This window comes from Aspergillus vadensis, assembly GCF_003184925.1.
Source record: "Aspergillus vadensis CBS 113365 unplaced genomic scaffold BO88scaffold_22, whole genome shotgun sequence".
Taxonomy (NCBI): domain Eukaryota; kingdom Fungi; phylum Ascomycota; class Eurotiomycetes; order Eurotiales; family Aspergillaceae; genus Aspergillus; species Aspergillus vadensis.
Genome location: NW_020292060.1, coordinates 302,548 through 321,014, shown reverse-complemented (window position 1 = coordinate 321,014; position 18,467 = coordinate 302,548). Strand labels below are relative to the sequence as shown.

The 18,467-nt window shown below is 52.5% G+C and overlaps 6 protein-coding genes across 6 annotated transcripts; 2 read left to right on the top strand and 4 right to left on the bottom strand.

The window, feature by feature from the left end:
• Positions 1-74: 74 nt before the first annotated feature.
• BO88DRAFT_445750 (uncharacterized protein) lies at positions 75-2,316 on the bottom strand (the record flags this gene model as incomplete). The annotated part of the gene is made up of 4 exons (XM_025710234.1): positions 75-636; positions 702-968; positions 1,175-2,100; positions 2,300-2,316. 4 exons carry the CDS (start codon positions 2,314-2,316, stop codon positions 566-568), a joined length of 1,281 nt encoding a protein of 426 aa, XP_025559915.1. The 3' UTR covers positions 75-565.
• A 5,592-nt stretch (positions 2,317-7,908) lies between these two features.
• Positions 7,909-8,933, bottom strand: BO88DRAFT_346888 (mitochondrial 37S ribosomal protein uS9m; the record flags this gene model as incomplete). The annotated part of the gene is made up of 2 exons (XM_025703356.1): positions 7,909-8,000; positions 8,072-8,933. The coding sequence occupies 2 exons, from the start codon at positions 8,931-8,933 to the stop codon at positions 7,909-7,911; spliced, it is 954 nt and encodes a 317-aa protein (XP_025559914.1).
• A 296-nt stretch (positions 8,934-9,229) lies between these two features.
• BO88DRAFT_407057 (putative translation elongation factor eEF-1 subunit gamma) lies at positions 9,230-11,307 on the top strand. The gene is made up of 3 exons (XM_025707324.1): positions 9,230-9,316; positions 9,420-9,621; positions 9,855-11,307. Exons 1-3 carry the CDS (start codon positions 9,287-9,289, stop codon positions 10,850-10,852), a joined length of 1,230 nt encoding a protein of 409 aa, XP_025559913.1. The 5' UTR covers positions 9,230-9,286; the 3' UTR covers positions 10,853-11,307.
• Positions 11,308-11,614: 307 nt separating this feature from the next.
• BO88DRAFT_346825 (NIF domain protein) lies at positions 11,615-13,459 on the bottom strand (the record flags this gene model as incomplete). Its single annotated transcript, XM_025703355.1, has 1 exon — positions 11,615-13,459. One exon carries the CDS (start codon positions 13,457-13,459, stop codon positions 11,615-11,617), a length of 1,845 nt encoding a protein of 614 aa, XP_025559912.1.
• Positions 13,460-14,123: 664 nt separating this feature from the next.
• On the top strand, positions 14,124-15,502 carry rrp36 (putative pre-rRNA processing protein). Its single transcript, XM_025704189.1, has 2 exons — positions 14,124-14,375; positions 14,428-15,502. The coding sequence occupies exons 1-2, from the start codon at positions 14,202-14,204 to the stop codon at positions 15,328-15,330; spliced, it is 1,077 nt and encodes a 358-aa protein (XP_025559911.1). The 5' UTR covers positions 14,124-14,201; the 3' UTR covers positions 15,331-15,502.
• Positions 15,503-16,184: 682 nt separating this feature from the next.
• BO88DRAFT_124344 (uncharacterized protein) lies at positions 16,185-18,183 on the bottom strand. The gene is made up of 3 exons (XM_025701350.1): positions 17,558-18,183; positions 16,638-17,494; positions 16,185-16,584 (listed from the first exon to the last, which is right to left on the bottom strand). Exons 1-3 carry the CDS (start codon positions 17,761-17,763, stop codon positions 16,469-16,471), a joined length of 1,179 nt encoding a protein of 392 aa, XP_025559910.1. The 5' UTR covers positions 17,764-18,183; the 3' UTR covers positions 16,185-16,468.
• Positions 18,184-18,467: the final 284 nt, after the last annotated feature.

The following is an 18,467-nucleotide window of genomic DNA, read 5'->3' as shown; positions in this document are numbered from 1 at the left end:
CTTTGCCCCCCTAAATGCGAAACAAAGATGTGGAGTGTTCATAACCCTTCAAACGCCGTCTAGGCAGCAAGTAAGTGCCCTGTTGATTTCTCTGCATTTTTTTTTATATTTTGTTATTTCGTCCAGCTCTTTTTCCCTCAGCTGTCATACCCAGATCCTCTCCTGCCAATAGGGCGGAATCCTGGCCCGGGAAATAATCTGACACGAGGGGCGAGCATGGAGTGGGGGCGGTGCCTGAACACGCCCGACGTATCCAAAACTGTGGATAAGACTTTTGGGGGTTACCGACGGCATGGTCAGGAGAACGAAAGAGGAAAAAGAGGATCAAGGAAAAGTCGTGAGCCACGAGTCGTGACGAGGCTTACTTGGACGCCGCGATCTATCAATCGATAGTCCGCGCTGGGCGTCGGGTTGGCTTTGCTCCCATCCACTAGACTAAACTAGTCCCTGCGTTAGGGGCACTAGGCCCGCCACCATCACAAAAGTACGATCCAGCCGAGCCTGCGCTAGGCGTCCGTCCAGCATCCAACCCGGTAAAGCGCACCCCCAGGTTAGGGCATGCCCGTCATCGCGAAGCGGTTTGGGAGCGGAAGACGTCCGGTCGGCCTTCGACAATATCCAGACATTGGCCCATGACTATCAAGCGCGTTAGTAACCCTCCGCGGTATAATGGGTAGAAACTTTTCTAGAGATTCACTCACTGGAAAGAATCTCCTCCTCCCAAATCCCCATTTGGTAATCAACTAGCCCATGGGGCTCCATCCGATCGCAGAACTGGATCAGCTCCTTGCCCATATTGTCCATGGCGTCGCCACTGAGGAGACTAGTTTGGGGCGGCTGACGACCGGTTTGCAGCAGTTCCTGAGCCAAATCTTTCTGCTTCTGGCATACCGCTAGCCAACAAATATTGAAATCATTCCAAATTTGTAGTCGATCCGCATGTAGCATTTGATCATCCCGAAGGATACCTATTGATAGATATGAATTAGCCTCAAGGTTCAGAATCTAGTCGCTCAAACCCCGGTCTCGCTGTGTGCGTCAAGCAGAGTGCGAATCAAAAACCATGCTTTTTTAGGTGCATGCAGGTAGTGTCCGGGCCAGGAGCTAAAGAGGGGGGAGGGTGGGTAAGAAACCCATTGGCGTGGGAATTGGTGAAAACGCTAAGGGGACATACCGAGCTCCCGCGCATTAGTCACAAGCCACTCGGAGATTTCCAAGAGTGATCTACTAGCTTCTACCAATCGGCCGGCGCGCGTACTATCGAATGTCTCTCGTAGTGCTCGTTGGAACTGAGCATACGCTTCCTTCAGGCCAGTCGACTCGGACCCCACCCGGGACGGTGTTTGTAGGTGTTGTTGTTGCTGCTGTTGTTGCTGCGACAGCGACGGAGGCTGCTCCAAACGTCCAGACGCTCCCACTGGAGTCAGTTCGGCCATAGCTGCGGGAAAGACGTGCGGAGCGCTCGAGCGTCCAATGGCGCTGGCTTGGTTATAAGCGGACAAAGGGAGCTGCGATGACAGGTAGGGCGGACCCATAGCCGGAACCCCTGTGGCCGTCGGTTCATTTGGGGGGAAATATTGTGGAACACCAAACTGACTAGACAGTGCTTCCATCGCTGCAGATTGCCGTGCCGGGTATGGTGGGACGAGCTCGTACGGGGCTTGTCCCGGGTCCTGCTGGCTGAGGTTGTATACCATCTCGGAGTCGTAGGGAGCTAACGGCTGGTGTACCGGCTGATGCTGGCGCTGTTGGTCGCGCAACGTCGGTGTGTATGATTGCAACTCATCCCCCTGCAGCGAACCGCCATGAAAGGAAGTGTCGGTGTATCCATAGTCTATGTACGTGGGCACTCGAGGACGCCCGGTAGTCTGAGAGGGATCTCCCCGTGCGGATGGCACTCCAGTCTGTCTGAAGCGATCCGCCGCGCGGCGGGACATGCCAGCTCTGGTCGCAAAGCGGGTGTGAGGATCATGCTGCTTCATGCGCCGGATCTCGCCATCCATACCCCCACGCACTGGATCGAGGTCGAGAGACCAATGCGCGAGTGGGGAGAGAGGCGGGCTCACGTAGGATTCCAGCTTGGCGGGAGGGAGCGATCGGCTGTTTCTGAGGTAGGAGGTGGGATGCCCTAGCTTATTCGCTCGGTGGCTTTTCTCGCTAGCAGGGAATTGAGATCCAAGCCAACAAGAATCGCAGGTAAGCGCGCGGAGGGTCTCACGGTTTCACTTCAGCGCAGGGACGCGGGTACAACCAGCGCACGCGATCTAGATAGTCACCCACCGATCAGTCGTCGCCAAACCACATGAATGCAGACATATACCTGCAGGGGATATTTGTCTACTATGGAGGTTTGCGCACCTTGTAGAAGAGCCAGAAATCTGTCCTAGGCGATGGCTTGACCCTGGATTGGGGGTGAATCGCACGACCCAGGTTCGATCTATGTGGAAGACTGGGATGGCGCGGGGGGAGGACAAGCGAAAGGAGGGGTATTTCTAACCCACTTGGAGAGAAGAAAGGAAGCCCGATATAGGATAGTCCACAAGACGATAATGAAGACTGATAGGGTGATGCCAGGAATTAGGAACCTAGTGGGGTCGACAAGAGAGGGACTATGGATATGCTTATGCTCCAGATCTCAGTTGAAGACCAGTACTGGCTGAGAATAACTTCGGATCTTCTGACCCTGAAGACTTAAATAGATATATGAGGAGGGTGAAGAAGAAGAAGAAGTAGTAGTAGTAGTAGTAGTAGTAGTAGTAGTAGAAGACAACGACGACAACGACGATGACGACGAAAGAAGAAGATGGATGAGGGCAAGCGAGGAGGGGAGAAGTGGGGGATTAGCGGACCGGGAGAGGGTTGGGATGCACGGATTACTTATAGCATCGAGCAACCAGGCTGATGGGACAGCAACAGGCCGGAAGATCCGCAGGGAATTATTGGAAAGCCTCTGGGGCCGGTCGATCAGGTTAGTCGGGATGGACAGCAGGAAACCATGAAACAGAAGAAAAAGGGTGCCAGTATCAAGTCGGGTCAGCTCAAATCAGATCAGGCCGAATCAGGTTCAGTCCGAGTCAGTAGTCAGTAGGTAGTAGTCAGTCACTTCCTCAGTCACTCCATCAGTCATGCCTCTTGTCGCTTCTCACCCTCCCAAGTGGGCACCGGAAAGCCCAAGAGACAGGCTGAGGGACCCTCCTTCACGCGCGCATAATGGACCCATCCGAGAGACTTGCAGACCCGATGAAAAAGTAAGAAACGAATAAGACATCAGCGATGACTAGAACGCGCGAGAAACGAGGGCGAAAAAAACAAACGAAGCCCACCGAGATGGAAGAATTCCCTGGGATGAAGGAAAAAGAAACGAGGGAACGCAGAGACTAAACCAGCAATCAAATCAGATGCAGGAGGGCTTTTTTTTTTTTTTTTTGTTTTCTTTTCTTTTTTTCTTTTTCTTCCTTTCTTCCTCCTGCCATTTTCCCTGCAGTGGCTTTTTTTTTCTATTTCCATTTTTTAATTATTTTGATTTTATTTTATTATTTTTATTTCTCCGAATTTGAGTGGAGAATGAATATCATTTGAATTTCACGAACAATTAATTTAAATCTTGGGGGTTTATTTTCTGTTTTCTCAATTTGTATCATGTCACATTTGGTTCGATTATTTAGGTTAAAATGTAGGGGGATGTTTGTGTGTTTTGGTCACAAATAGATTGGCAGGCTGAGCCTAATTCAATACCTAACAACCACAGCAGCAGCAGCAGCAACAAGAACAAGAACGAAAAGAAAGCGGAAAGAGCAAAGCATGATTGTTTGTATGGTTTAGTAATTATTCCACTCTCTTTTGTTCATTGTTCATCATCATCTTCCTTGAATTCCACCCTCCTTCTCTTCCTCCTGAAAAATCCCCCACCACGGCAAAGTGGAGAACTGATTGATCCATCCAAATGGGACGCACTATGTCCCGAAACGGTATCAGTCACTGATGCGAACCCAGAATGGCTCCTTCTGTTGGAACTAATTGATCAGCTCATATTCCTTTTGCGGACCAATCCACCGGTACGATGGCGAAAGGATGCGAGAGAAGGTTACGGAAGATGGGTAGTGCTGAGACAGAAAAGTGAGTGTGAGAGAGAGCATGTGGAGCGAGAGTGGGCGACAGACAGGAGGATCACTAGGATCACTTCATAGTTACGATGGTGGCCCCCACAGGAGCCGCCTCAGATCCATCGCATTCCTGCGAAAAGGAAAAAAATAAATAAAATCAGAAAATACAAAAAGCAAAAGAAAAGAAAAGAAAAATTCTGGAGCCAAGGAACTTTGCAATCGTGCTGAAGATCAGTCAGACACGAGGCGCGCGGGGCTATTCGGGGCTGAAAAGTACCTGCTCGAACCCGACTCTCCAGCATCTAGTCTACATCTCCATATCACACTATCCGTTCATGCAACCGGCCAGCACTTCCTCGTCTTACAGTCCGGTTTCCCTCTGATTGCTTCTTGGAGGATTCGATTAAGGTTATTTGTCCCAAGAGGGGACGGCCCATAGCTAGTTAACCACATATGTACTGACCCAGGTATGGATCCTCTAAGTCCTCTCTAGTATCTACTAGTCAGGGACTAAAGCCGTCCGGGCTAACCTCAGCTTTTCAACTTTTTACCACTACCTGAGAATCCCTGGTCCTCATTCCAAATTCGGGGATCCGTCCACTCGCTCTATAATCAATGAATCGATTGAGCAATTGATTGATTCCCACCTGCTGGGCCGACTTCCCCGAACAGCCTTTAAAGTCAACTTTAAGCCCTTCCGAAACGCTATTTGGGTGATCGTCTTCTGGTCCATGCACCGAACCGTGTACCAGTCTTCTGGATCGGGTTCGCAAGCCGGGGAGATCTACGCCCATCTGTATTGAAAAGAGTAGAAGAAAAAAGTAAATTGGAAGCAGCCGAAGGAACACCCAGAACAAGGCAAAAAGCAGTGCTACTTTTGCGGTCCGGTTCCACGGAAACCCACCGCCATGGCCACTGAACTTTACGAAGATCGGCTTAGGACCACGGGAAGAACCGCTTTCTGGGATTAGACGACACCGGGGAGCTGGATGGTGGATCGATCAGTGCATTATTGTGTACCAAAATGCTTAAACGCAGCGAATTGTGATGTCCCAGCAGCATAGACCAAGTATGGAGAACCGGGTCGGGAGAATAATGGTCTTTGCATTATGCAGCCATCCAGCTACCACCGCCCAGCACGGTCCAGGTTTCGCAGGAACTTCTGTCGATTGTTGCAGACTTCTGCTTGGTCCGATCCCAATCAAGGATCACCCTACAGCCACTGAAGTCGCTCAATCGATGGTTAAAGTCAATGATCGTGCCGTGCCTGGCTAAGCTGCCGGGTCGCACACCTTCCGGCCTGCTGGGAAGGTCGTGCACCTTCAGCGACCAATCGAGGCCACGCTTGTCGGGGCAACAGGGGGGATCTGCAGCACTGCAATTGGAGCAAGCTAACTTTAGTCTGCAGCGCAAGGTGGCCGGGCTGTCTGATCTAATTCCTTTTCCTTTTTTTTTTTTTATTTTGGGTTAGATGTGTTCTACGTTCTTATTTTCAATTGTTTTCTGTCATGGTTCTTGGGGAATATTAGTACTACCAGCACCAGCGGAGCGCTAAGTGGTAGGGCGTGACAGAGAGGGAAAGCCCGGCGTGCACTAGAACGGCGTCCGAAGAGCCGGCACTGCATTTAGGGCCTGTCAGAAACTAAAGCCAGACCTGGGGGGTGCAGTGATCCCCACGCATGCGCAGAAAGTACGGCGTCTCCACATAAAGGGATTCCAAATCATGGGTCCGAGTCTTCTTGAGGGATATACGGAGCTCATAGGACCTCTTTTCCAAGGTTCAAGTGAATGAAAGTGAGGCGGGTCCAGCCTCACCACTTTCACACTAAATTTCAGGATCGCATCATCAGTCGACCATCGCATCCTTTAGTGGCTATTCAATAACGATGATCTCCAAGCCCAAGACAATGGAAACAGGCGACATACGATGACCTTGCCTCGTGCTTGTTCTGACAGCTGCTCCTCGTGCCAGCCGTGGATCCGAGTGTCCTGTCATTGTCCTAATGAAGCCGCTGACTCAGGGAGCTACGACCAAGCTGGCGTGCAGCAGTATAGTAAGGCGCTCTATACGACGCTAATCTCGGCGATATCTGGAGATACAATCTCTTCGGTATCAATCGGATGCTCGTCTACACAACTGCATGCGCTTGATCATTTAACACGCCCACTGGCAGAGCTGGAATGGTCTGGTGAATAATGAAAACAATGTACCCACCAAACGTATCGCATGAATCCCAATTATCAACATATCCGCGCAGAGGCCATAATGCGATTATGCGCGGGACTATCATCTCCACCTGGTTCGCACATCGGCGGTGGGCTCAACTCCACACACAAGACCACTTCCCTTATTTCCTCTACCATATTCCTCCGGTATAGTCATCAGTATTATCAATTACCATCAGCATCGTCAAGGCAGCTCTTTTACTCTTCCGCCCCATAGGTCCGCGCAGACCGATGCTGCTTCCACCTGGTCCAATTAGTCGACCAACTCCCTGGCTGCTCCCCTCCTCCGCCACACCCTGACGAATACTCTAGTTTTAGATCTCGATCGCATCGTCCAATAGAGTCACTTCCAGGATCCCATGACTTCCCGAGACACAAGGATGTAAGATGACGCCGGCCATGACCGCAACAGCAGCAGGCAGATAAATGCTCGCCCCAATCATGATGGAGGGAATTCCCAATCGAACGGATGACGACACAACCAACCTCACCCATTTGATGAATGATCCGGCCGTATATACCTTCCTATCGCGTCGTCCGGGCCCCGGGAGTAGTAAAAAAGTCTCATCTCGTTCATCTGGAGCCTCGCTTCGCCCTCTGTGTTACCACCATCCGGTTCCAGCCCGTCTCCTTCGATTCTATAGGGGGGGAAAGAGAAAGGAAGTGGAAAGCAGAGAGTGTCTTCCGGTTCATCGTCTTTCCTTCTTTCCAGTCCTCGATCAATGGGGCGCCACGTTATGGATAGTCGCGTCCTGGGGTTCGACACTACCGACCGCTTGGGGCTCCCTGTGTAACGAGAGATTCTGGTCGCTACTATTATCAGGCTGGATTCAATTCCGCAACCTATCTAGGCGATCATCAGACTGGCTAGCTACCTAGGAGCGTCTACTAACTCGCCTGGGGCGTTCAATCTGGTAGAAGGATCTTCGGCGCCTTTTCTCTAGAGGCTAACGGTGTTTGCGCCTACTATACAGTAGATTATGTTGTACATCTGGATCGCGTTATGTGCCCCCTTTTACATTTCCCCTATATCGACCACGGGTCTGGCCGTCCTGCTGGCCAACAACTGACCTCCATTCCTTCCCACGGAACCCCCCTTTGTCTTAAGGAGGGGTGGTGACAAGACGGTCGGAGGAAAGAGACCATTCTCATTGACCACAAAACCCCAAGTACTGTTGGACAAACAAGTCACCCTCGGATAATCCTCTTTAGTCAACGGGGCATTTTTACCACGTCCAATCATGCTCAACACCCCCGTCGCACAGATGGTCTACACTTATAGTTTCGGTTCAATTGTTCAACGCCAATAGTTACATGCTTGTCGCCGAGAACATGCAGTGTCGTGTCCTGAAACGAATCCTCGTGACACCGGGTTGAGATGCTTGCAATACAGGATATACTTTCGTCGAGAATCACAAGGCCAAGTGGAATAATACAATCAAGGAAATTAAAGGGGGAAAGGGGAGGGAAAAGAGAACAGGTAGAGAAACAATCCCTCCAAAAGGCCAGAGAGGGGGACATGAGTAATGAAACAGAGGGAGGGAAGAAGAAGCTGGACGTAAGGTAGGCAGGTATGCTTTCACCGCTTGACCCAGGTGGGCATCTTGCGGGCCTTGACATGACCGGGCTTCTTTCTCTCCACACGACGGGCATCCACGGTAACCACACCAGCTGTAAGAAAATAAATCGGTCAGCAATTCGCTCCACCACGACCCAATTCGTCGGGAGTCGGAGATACGTACCCTTCCGCAGGATAGGCTTAAGAGCAGGTTCGTGAACCAGCAGAGCCCGTGCAACAGCCAGTGTAATAGCCTCCGCCTGACCGGTCACTCCTCCACCGCGAACGGTAGCCCACACGTTATACTTGTCCAGCCGTGACGTACACCGAAGAGGCCAGACAGCACTCTCACGGTCATGTAGACGAGGGAACACCTCGTTCAGCGTCTTTCCGTTCACCAACACTTCACCCTCGCCCTCAACGAGGTGCACCACCGCCGAGGACGCCTTGCGCTTGCCCTTACCACGGGCCTTGCCCTGTTCATCCACCGTTCTGGGGGCGGGCTTGTTTCCATACGGATTACCCGGACGGAGGAAGAAGTTGAGGGCCGTTCGCACCTCCTCCGGGGCAACATTGGGGTCAATGCGGTTGAGACGCTGCAGGAGCTTGATGAGGCCCTTGTACTTCTTGGTCGGGACGGGCTCGCCCACGGCATCACGGAACTGGAGCAGCTTGAACCAGGCCATTCTGGGGGCTTCGCTGGGGGACACCGTCGGTAATGCGGCATACTTGGCCAGAAGAGCTTCCAGCTTCAGCATATGGTCGAAAAACTTGGGGCTGCCGGAGAAGTAGGCCGGCGACACGGGGATGATGCGGGCAGGCCTGGTGATGAAATTGTCGAGGTCAATGGGGGGAGCAGCAACGGGTTCTATTTCTGTCGCATAGCTGCGGGCATTCTTGCATTGCTGGAGGAGAGCCGGCGTGGAGGGAGAGGAGACCGGGGATGATGCGGAGATCACGGAGCGCTGGATAAAAGGCCGCAATTGAGCAGCTCGACGGATGGAGTGCATGGCGTGCACAAGGCCATTGGGGCTTTGCCAGGCCATGATGCTGCAGACCGGCTGGCAAAGGGGAGCCTGGAGGAATGTGAGGCGAAGAAGAAGAAGGGCGAATGGGGGGAAGGGAGGCAAGAGGACGAAGAACACCAACGGACCCAACCGACAAGATTCGCCGGAACCTTCGACTTTCTTGCTATCCTGAGGTTTTTCGCCGGAGAGATCACGTGCATCCGGCAGCAAAGGTTGCTCCGGGGCCGAAGCGGTCTGATTCGCACAAATTTGTTTCGAGCCCCTCGACAAGCTGCCGCCGCCTTTTTTCTCCCTCTTTTTCCCCTCCCCTCTCCCTTTTTTTCTCTTCTTCTTCTTTTCCCTCCTCATCTTCCTCCCACACATCCTTCACAATGGCCTTCGGAAAGCTCTACGGTTCCCCTGTATGTGTTTGTGCCTGGTTCAGGAAGTTGTTCTTCCCATCACAGGGTTTTGAATAGCTTCCTTTCTGCTATGCTGAGAACACCTTGCTAATCGACTCCATAGGAGAACGGTCGCACCATTGCCTGCCTCGTCGCGGCTAAGGCCAACGACGTTGAGGTTGAGCTGGTCAAGACTGAGGCTAACTCTGCTGCCTCTTTCAACCAGTCTGCTGAGTACACCAAGCTCAGCCCCCTCGGCAAGATCCCCGCCTTCGAGGGTGCCAACGGCTACACTCTGTCTGAGGTCATTGCCATCGCTGTCTACCGTACGTTCTACCCTGAATACGCCTTGCGCGTTGCAATTCCCTTTTTTTTTATGATGAGCATTTTATTTCAAGTTATCCCTGTCAGAACTGGTAAATAAATAAATTATGTTGATAACGTTTGACTCTGAAAATCATCTCTTACCCCACTTTGGGGTAGTGAAGAGATTTCGTTTTGATTATTTGATGATCACGCAATTGTCTTTTGTTGGACCTCATGCTGACTCGAATAAAAGTGACCTCCCAGAACGAGAAGACCACCCTCTTGGGCAAGACCAAGCAGGACTATGCTTCCATCCTCCGTTGGTTGTCTTTCGCCAACTCCGAAATTGTCACCCGCTTCGGTGCCTGGTGCCGCCCTCTCTTGGGTCTCGACCCCTACAACAAGAAGAACGTCGATGATGCTGCCAAGGCTGCTGTGAAGAACGCTGGCGTTCTTAACACCCACCTCACTGCCAACACCTTCCTTGTTGGCGAGCGCATCTCCCTGGCTGATTACTTCACTGCCGCTCTCCTCACCCGTGCCTTCGCTACCGTCCTGGACAAGAAGTACCGTGACGAGAACGTTGCCATCACCCGCTGGTACAAGACCATCGTCAACCAGCCTGCCTTCAAGGCTGTCTTCGAGAACCCCGTCTTCGTCGAGGAGTGCATCAAGTACACTCCCCCCAAGAAGGAGGAGAAGCCCAAGAAGGAGGCTGCCCCCGCTGCCGCCGCTGAGCCCAAGCCCGCTGAGGAGAAGAAGCCCAAGCACCCCCTTGAGGCTCTTGGCCGCTCCGAGTTCGTCCTTGACGAGTGGAAGCGCCAGTACTCCAACGAGGACACCCGCCCCGTTGCTCTGCCCTGGTTCTGGCAGAACTACAAGCCCGAGGAGTACTCCCTCTGGTCCGTTAACTACAAGTACAACAACGAGCTGAAGCTTACCTTCATGGCCAACAACCTGATCGGTGGTTTCCACGCCCGTCTTGAGGCTTCCCGCAAGTACCTCTTCGGTGCCCAGGCCGTCTACGGTGCCAACTACGACTGCGTCATCCAGGGTGTCTTCCTGGTCCGCGGCCAGGACTTCAAGCCCGCTTTCGAGGTCGGCCCCGACTGGGAGAGCTACGAGTTCCGCAAGCTCGACCACACCAACGCTGAGGACCGCAAGCTCATTGAGGACCAGTGGGCTTGGGACACCCCCGTTGTCATTGAGGGCAAGGAGTACCCCTTCGCTGACGGCCACGTCTTCAAATAAGCTGGTGCGTTAGACGTAGCCAATTCATGATGATGATATCCCACCTTTTATCCCCTTCTTCTCTCGTTGGGTAGTCGTCTGAGATGAAACTCGACCCTTAAATAACCTCCGTCTCTTTCTCCTCAAACCGAGGTGTGGGAGAGTATTCGTGGGGATAGTATGTTCAGGACGCTATTTCCCGTCCGGTCAACATCTATTCCATCTGATTGCTTTCTTCCCCACCTTGGTGTCATTTTACCCCCGCCCTTTTATTTTACATATCCACGCTACCCATGATGGAACGGTTTACGTGTTTTCATTCTTCGTCGACTCCTTCCAAAAGAAAACCTTTTTTCTCTATTTATTTCACGCGTAATGCCACGCTTACGATTGATATGGACCATAGCAGTAGCTAGTCAAAAACAAACCCACTAGCACTTTGTGCTTTCCATGATCATGACTTCCTCTTCTTCCTTAGTAAATCAGTATTGTAATCATTGTTTGGTATATGATGCTCTATATGCCATATCAACATCCCGTATGTACTTCATTCATAGTAACCCCCTTCGTGATACAAAACTATGTGCATACCATACAGTAACCCAGCTGGTCCCAGCCCAGCCAGCCCCTTTGCTCTTTCTCTGGAGATTGTTCCTGACTCATGCCATGAGTGGATGCATGCACCATTCACATATCATGTGGAATACCCACCTCCCACAATACAGAATATGATATCAATTGCAGACAGATAATGAAGAAAAACAACATGAAAAGGAACCCCAATCAAGTCTTCAACGACTCCTCCAACCGATCCAAGAGATAGTTCTCAGACTGGGTCGAAGCGGCAGGTGATGGCGAACGATCACTTGCATCACCGTCACGCAAAGTATTACTGGCGTTTTCATTTAGATCAAGTCCCGATGGTATGGCAGTGCCACCCGGTGATGAGTCAGATGAAGGCGATGATGGGGAGGGAGGAGGAAATGAGGAAGGGTATGTATGTGGTGTGACGGTATTCGTTTCATCGACGGTAGAAGAGACGGCGGCGGCCACTGGGATAGATGTAGGAGGAGGTGGTGGTTGCTTTTTCGCTTTAGCGGCAAGACGATCTTCTTGCTTCTGAATCTGACGGGCCCTGGCTTTCTCGGCGGTCTTTTCGCGCTTGCGGGCTTTGCGGCGTTGTTTGCGTGCCTCGGCGATTTCAGCTGGGGTGAGGGGAACGTCGTTGGGTTTGGGTTGGGGTTGGGGTTGTTGGGTGATTTCAGGTTGTTGTTGGGCTTCGGCGTCTTCTTGGAGCTTGATGTCGAGGCACAAGTTGCCAGTTTTGGGGATCGAATTGTACCATTTGTGGAGGACTTGGCTGACGTCGTCGTGTAATGATAGCTCCTCGAGCATTTGGAGGACCTTTGTTAATGTGGCGGCATCTTCTGCGCCGGAGTGTCCATCGAAGGTGGGGATTTCGAGGAGATTGCTTGGTTCGCTGCTTGCTTTGAGGCGGGTGTCATCGATTAAGATGGTGTTGGTTTGATCCCATCGGGTCTTTTGGAAGGTTGCAGGTACGGACTGGCCTAGGCTTTCAGGGCTGGGGTATGATGCTTGGACCTTTTCGTCAGCCCAGACGGTACTGAGGGTTTTGTAGACCTGGATTTTGGCATCGTATTGCTGTGGTGTGAGGTTGAAGTGTTCGCGGTGCCATTCGGCGACGATTTGCGTCCGGCTGTCATTGATGAAGAGTTGGCGGCAAATGCCGTCGACGGTGGGGGGACGGGCACTCGACCATATCATGACTTTGTATTTCTGCATCAATGTCTGTATAAAGATGTCTAGTCCCGCTCTTCGCTTGAATCGAGGCGGCATGTACCGGTCAGGCCGATGGACGAGCGTGCCGTTCAAGTCCAAGATGACTAGTAAAGGCTGTTTCCAGGAATTCCGTTTGGCTGGTTTCGATGACTGCTCAATGTATGCCGGTGTTGGAAGAGCTCTTTTAGGTGGTGTCGGAGACTCGAACTTCTTGGAACGAGGGCGAGGACTAGCGCGTGCCTTGGATGAAGACCCCGGGCGTGGCGATGGAACCTGACTGGACATGTTGCGGGTATTGACTCCAGCAGAGCCAGCTGCTGGGAATGCCATGGGCCCGAATGGCGGCATTGTCATCAATGGATTCGTTGGCGCAAAGTTCATGAAGGCAGGCGGAAACATGGGAGGCAATCCACCAGGGAACGCACTCATGTCATTCAACGGAGGGAAACCGAAAGAAGGATTAGTGGGCTCACCCAAAGGAGCTTGAAGAAGCTGTTGCTGTTGCTCCAATGGGAGCTGCCAGAAAGGCTGCTGAAACCCTGGGAAAGTTTCGTTCGACGCAGCCGTGCCGTTCTGGAACGGGAGAAACATAGGTGCCAGATTGAAGTTGTCAAATGCCCCAAAGCTGTTCTGGGATGGATGACCTGGTGCATAGGACGCTGTATTGGCAGACTGTGATGCTTGTGATTGCATCTCTTCCCGAATGTTCTTTTCGGCTAACTGTTTGCTCCGTCGTGGTAGCTTTTGCCGCGGACGAGCAGATGGGGGAGCATTTCCTGGAGCCGTCGTGCCGGAATCCTCTGTGCCGTTGCGCTTGGTATTCCTCATTTTCTGACGAGCCCAGCGGTCTTTATACGGTCTCCAGGCAGGCTTTTCATCTCCCACCACAGAAGAATTGGAACCATCATGGCAAACGCGACTGTCCATACTGGAGGCGTCGAATGCCGATGCGTTTGTTGAATCCATGTCGGACTCAATGGACCGGTTGTTGCGGACAGAGAACTGGGGTAAATTCGAGGATTTATGATAGCATGTGCGGAAAGTAACAGGTGTATAATGAGCGCTGGTTGTTCCCAGAGCAACCTATTCAATGGTGTTAGCAATACAGATATCCGATTATTCTAGTCCAATAGCACACACCTTGAAGGACACCCCACTATGAAACTTGCGATCAGGAGAGGGGACTATCGGGGCGGGGTGGGGCTTTATAGCAATCAAAGGGAAAAGAGGGAATCTGCAGCATTGGCGTACTCGCAACATGAATGGAAGATTCCTGGAAGATGAGCGACCGAAGTAGGAATCCGCCGCGACGCAGGAGGGAGAGTGAAGAGGATGAGAGCAGCCAACGATAAAAGAAAGATAGAAGATATGCGGAGGCAGAAAAAGTGACCTACTTATCGGGGGATCTGGCCAATCAAGGTGGAGACGCCCTGATCGCCGCCTTCCAGGAACGGCAGAACGGCCTCATTTTTTTTTCGGCCGCCGATCTCACCGCCCGGCCAGCTTGGGTTTTCATCTCACCTTGCATGAACTAAATACGGTTATACATCCCCCATCCAAGAACTGCAATATGGCTATTTCAGACCTATTGAACCGCCGCGTGCGAGCTGTCGCTCAGGATGATGAGGAGCTCTATTCTGACCAGTCTGGCTCGGAGCAGGCTAGCGACGATCTCCGCTCTGACGAGTCGGGCTCAGAGAGTGGCAGTGATGGTTCCCTAGACGAAGACGACGATGACGATGTGGTTGGTTCCCTATTCTTTGGATAGACGTCACAACATGCTGACTATTTCGCAGTCTCAAGGCGACCCGGAAGATATGGATGATGACGAGGAGGACGACGAAGATGACGAAGACGACAGCGACGATCCCCAAGACGACGTTCAAGCCTCACTAAGCAGCATCTCATTCGGCGCATTGGCGAAAGCACAAGCATCCATAGGCCCCAAATCGAAGCGGTCATCCAAGGCCTCCAAGACAGAAGAGGACCCTGCCGCTCCTTCCCCCTTAGACGACATTCGGGCGCGGATTCAAGAGGCGCGCGAACAGAAACGTCAAGCGCTGTCGAAAAACAAGGACTCTGAAAAGCATTCCCGTTCCTCCAAACATGCGCCGGCCGTACAATCCTCCAAACATGCCGTCTCCCGCAAACGGACAATCATTGAGCCGCCGAGTGTGCCCAAGTCGCGAGACCCCCGCTTTGACCCGACTGTCTTGAGCCAGGGTGGCCGCGGAAACCCTCAGGCAGCGAGCAACGCATACGCATTCTTGGACGAGTATCGCCGGGATGAGCTGAAGCAGTTGAAGGACCAATATGCCAAGACAAAGAACCAGGAACAGAAAGAAGCTCTGAAGCGTACGATTCGGTCGACTCAAGACCGTCTTCGAGCGATGGAGAACAGGAAACGCGAGAAGGAGGTCTTAGCGGAGCATAAGAAGAAGGAGAAGCAGCTCATCCGGGAAGGAAAGAAGAGCAACCCGTACTTCTTGAAGAAGTCGGACCTGAAGAAGCAGGTGCTGCTCAAGAAGTACGAGAATATGAACTCCAAGGACCGCACCAAGGCACTCGAAAGGAAGCGCAAGAAGACTGCAGCCAAGGAGAGAAAGGAGATGCCCATGGAGCGGAGAGCCTTGGCTGGCGACGATGCGCCGAGTGGCGGTGGAGGTGGTGGTGGCTGGAAACGCCGCCGAGTTGCATAGGTGCTGGAGCTTGTCTGATCCTGATGCCTGGCTCATTATATTGTATATAGTTCACAACTGCATAGGCATATATTCTCTACAAAATTCTTTTCAGGATATGACTTCCACGCCGACAGACCGGGAGTGTGTATATAGACACCGTATTACTAATCATTATCCAAAACCGACCTATTCCTTCCAGGCGTACTTGCAGCTTAGTCAGAGTAAAAGAAATGAAGAACATATTATCACTGCCAGATGGCGAACAACCAACATCCAATAACTATTGCTGTACCAAGATAATCAGACGCGTAAACACAAGCAAACAATCAAATGGTATCGCAACAAGCCATAAGTCAATGACGCAAGGATCACCGAAATCTGAGGTCCTCGAAACAATATAGACATGATTCTTCGAAGAACATGATTTTAAACCCATAACAAAATAACGCCTCATGTCCAGAACAAAGCAAGCTCCCCTCGAGGAGAACTTCGGAGAAAAAGGGCAATAAAAGAGAAGAGATTGAATGATGATCGAATAGAAATAAACACTGGAATCAATGGCAAACAATGAAGGCGTCTGGCCTAACATGGTATAAGATGCAAAAAGGGTAAAAGGGATGAGATTGAAGGGACGGGATCCACCCTTCCGTTCTTTTCAAAGAGCGACTGTTCATGCGGTTCATATAGGTAGTCGTGTAGTTTGGCATATGCATCATGTCTAGAATAAATACTATTCTTCAGACACACTCCCTCCACACGTTAAATCTGCTGTTTTTGTGGGCCCGCAGTTCAGCCGTGGGTGATTGCTCCCAAATAAGCACCTTCTGCTGGGTCGTGCCTGTCCATATTTTCTCAAGTCCTGACCACACCGAACAGCGCATGAGGGAAGATTGGCGGTATTTGAGAGTGCATTCATAGCGACGGGCCAAATCAAATTGCGTAGGGAGACCCTAAGCAATTGGTCATGGATTAAGAATGGAATAAGTCCCAGGCACGTGCGCAGAGACTAAGGAATTCTTCCTTCTTTCTGCGCTGGGTCTCGGGCGAGTCTCTCCCAGCCCCAAATGGGCCATAGGTGGCACTTGCACCAGAGGCCAAGGCTGGGTTAGGGCGATAATGTGGGTCGGGGCCGTGGCCCAAGGGCGGGCTGCCGTGCTCATGTTCGTACTCGTTTCTCGAGCGGCGCCGAGCAGTACCCTCGGATGGGTACAATGACGGCTGCGGGGGGTGCGCGTTCGTCATGGGCGTAGCATCCGAGTGAGGCACTCCAGACTTTGGTGGTCCGTTAGCCACACGGGGAGATGGTGGAGTCGGGGGTTGGTGACCGCCGTAATGTACAATGCGCGGCAGAAGCTCCTCGCGCCCACCTGACAATTCCTGGACAGCTTCCTCGGCGGAACGGTACTCCCTGGGGCGCTTGGGCGGTTGAGCGGCATCCCGGGAGATGCGAGGGGAGGGAATTGGGGGAAGATTGTTCGATTGAGGCGGGTTGGCAGCTGTCGCGCTGGGGTAATATAGTCCCCGGTTTGCCTCGCGATCGCGGCCCAACGCCTCATTTCCAAAGACGTCAGACAGCGGGGGCAAGCGGTTGGTTGTTTGCGTAGCAGGAAGGTGATGGATGTGAGATGTGGACCCCAAAGTTGGGCTTTGGTTAACAACATGACGGGTTAAGGGCTGCGCTTCGTTTCGGCCCGTGAAGGTCTGATTCAATGGCGCAGATTGGATGACACGTTCACTGGCAAATTGGGCTGCGGAAGGAGGCACGATGGAGAGGCCAGGCGGGGGTCTTCTCTTCGATGCACCGACCCGGGGAAGGCCGAATGATTCAGATGGCTTGATTCCATCGGGCCCGTCATCCTTGGCGGACTTCTGTAAACGCGATTCGATTATTGAGCGCTGCTGATCCCGAACCGATAAGCTCCGCTGCAGCTGCTCCCTCATCACAGGGTCATGTGTTTGAAAACCCGGGGACAGACAAGCGATCCCGACCTCTTGCATGTTGACACCCTCTCTCGCAGTCATAGGGCCGCCAGGAGGCCGGGCGGACAAGCCCCCCGAAGTCGGAAGGCTACTGGAAAGGTCTAATCTGCGAGGGCGAGGTCTAGTATGAGACTGCATTGCCGGGGAGGACGGAGGTTCCTTTTTCACGATAACTCGACTCGCAGTGGATCCGGCCTGTGATCTGCTGAAAGGTCAGCAATCTGCAACGGCGATTCAGCCAGCGACTATCGGGTAGGATACTTACGAAGGGGAGGTCGGTTTCTTTCCTGCAGGCGAGCTTTTGGCCGACGACACATCCCGAGAGACACCGGATGGGCGCGGCGGCGTGGTACTCGTCTGGTTACCTGAAGATGCAGGCGCCAGTGTTGGGCAATTTTTCGGACTGATATCGCGGGTCATACGCGGAGACGTGAGCGGAGCAGCCTGGGCAGGCGCAACCGCGGTCGACATAATGACAACGAAGGGTGACGAATTCGACAGGACACAAAGGAGCGGGAAACTCCTTGGCGAAAGCACACGGCTGACCAGAGGAAGCAGTCGAATCAAAGGGACGGTGCAGCCGTCAAACCGATATAAGCTGGCGAAAGAGGAAAAGAAAAGAAAAATTCCCCCTCGGGAGCTGTCTCACACAGCCACCGACTATATAACGTGTTCCTGTACGGTGCTAAGAACTGTGCCACCCAACGTCTCACAGCCTGGAGCAGGTGGAGTATCAAGCTTTCTCTAACAAGCGCTGGAATTATGGGGGTGGTAGGGCGAGATCGGATGAAAGCGCGCGCGGATTTGAGAGCTCGGTAGCGGAGGCGGCTAATATTGGTCTTCGGGGGAGGCGAGGTCGAGGTTGAGCTCTGGAATGGGGGCGGAAGCAGCTTTCAAGAGACCGACGGATCCAGCCCGAACAACGGAAAGGCACGGAGGACGGAGGGGGAGAAGGAGGAAGAGATCAACGTTCAATGTGGCACCCCAGGAAAAAGTCGTCAAACAGGTGGTGGGAGGTGACAACGACGGGGAGTGGTCAGATACTTGAGGGAGGCGGTTAGCTAAGGCTGGCCGGCGGCAGTGTGACAACGGTTAGAGGTCGGTCAGGCCGGGGGGGGTGGTGGTGATCCAGAGCGACAAAGCGATAGTGTGGTGGAAGCGGATCTCGACAGGTC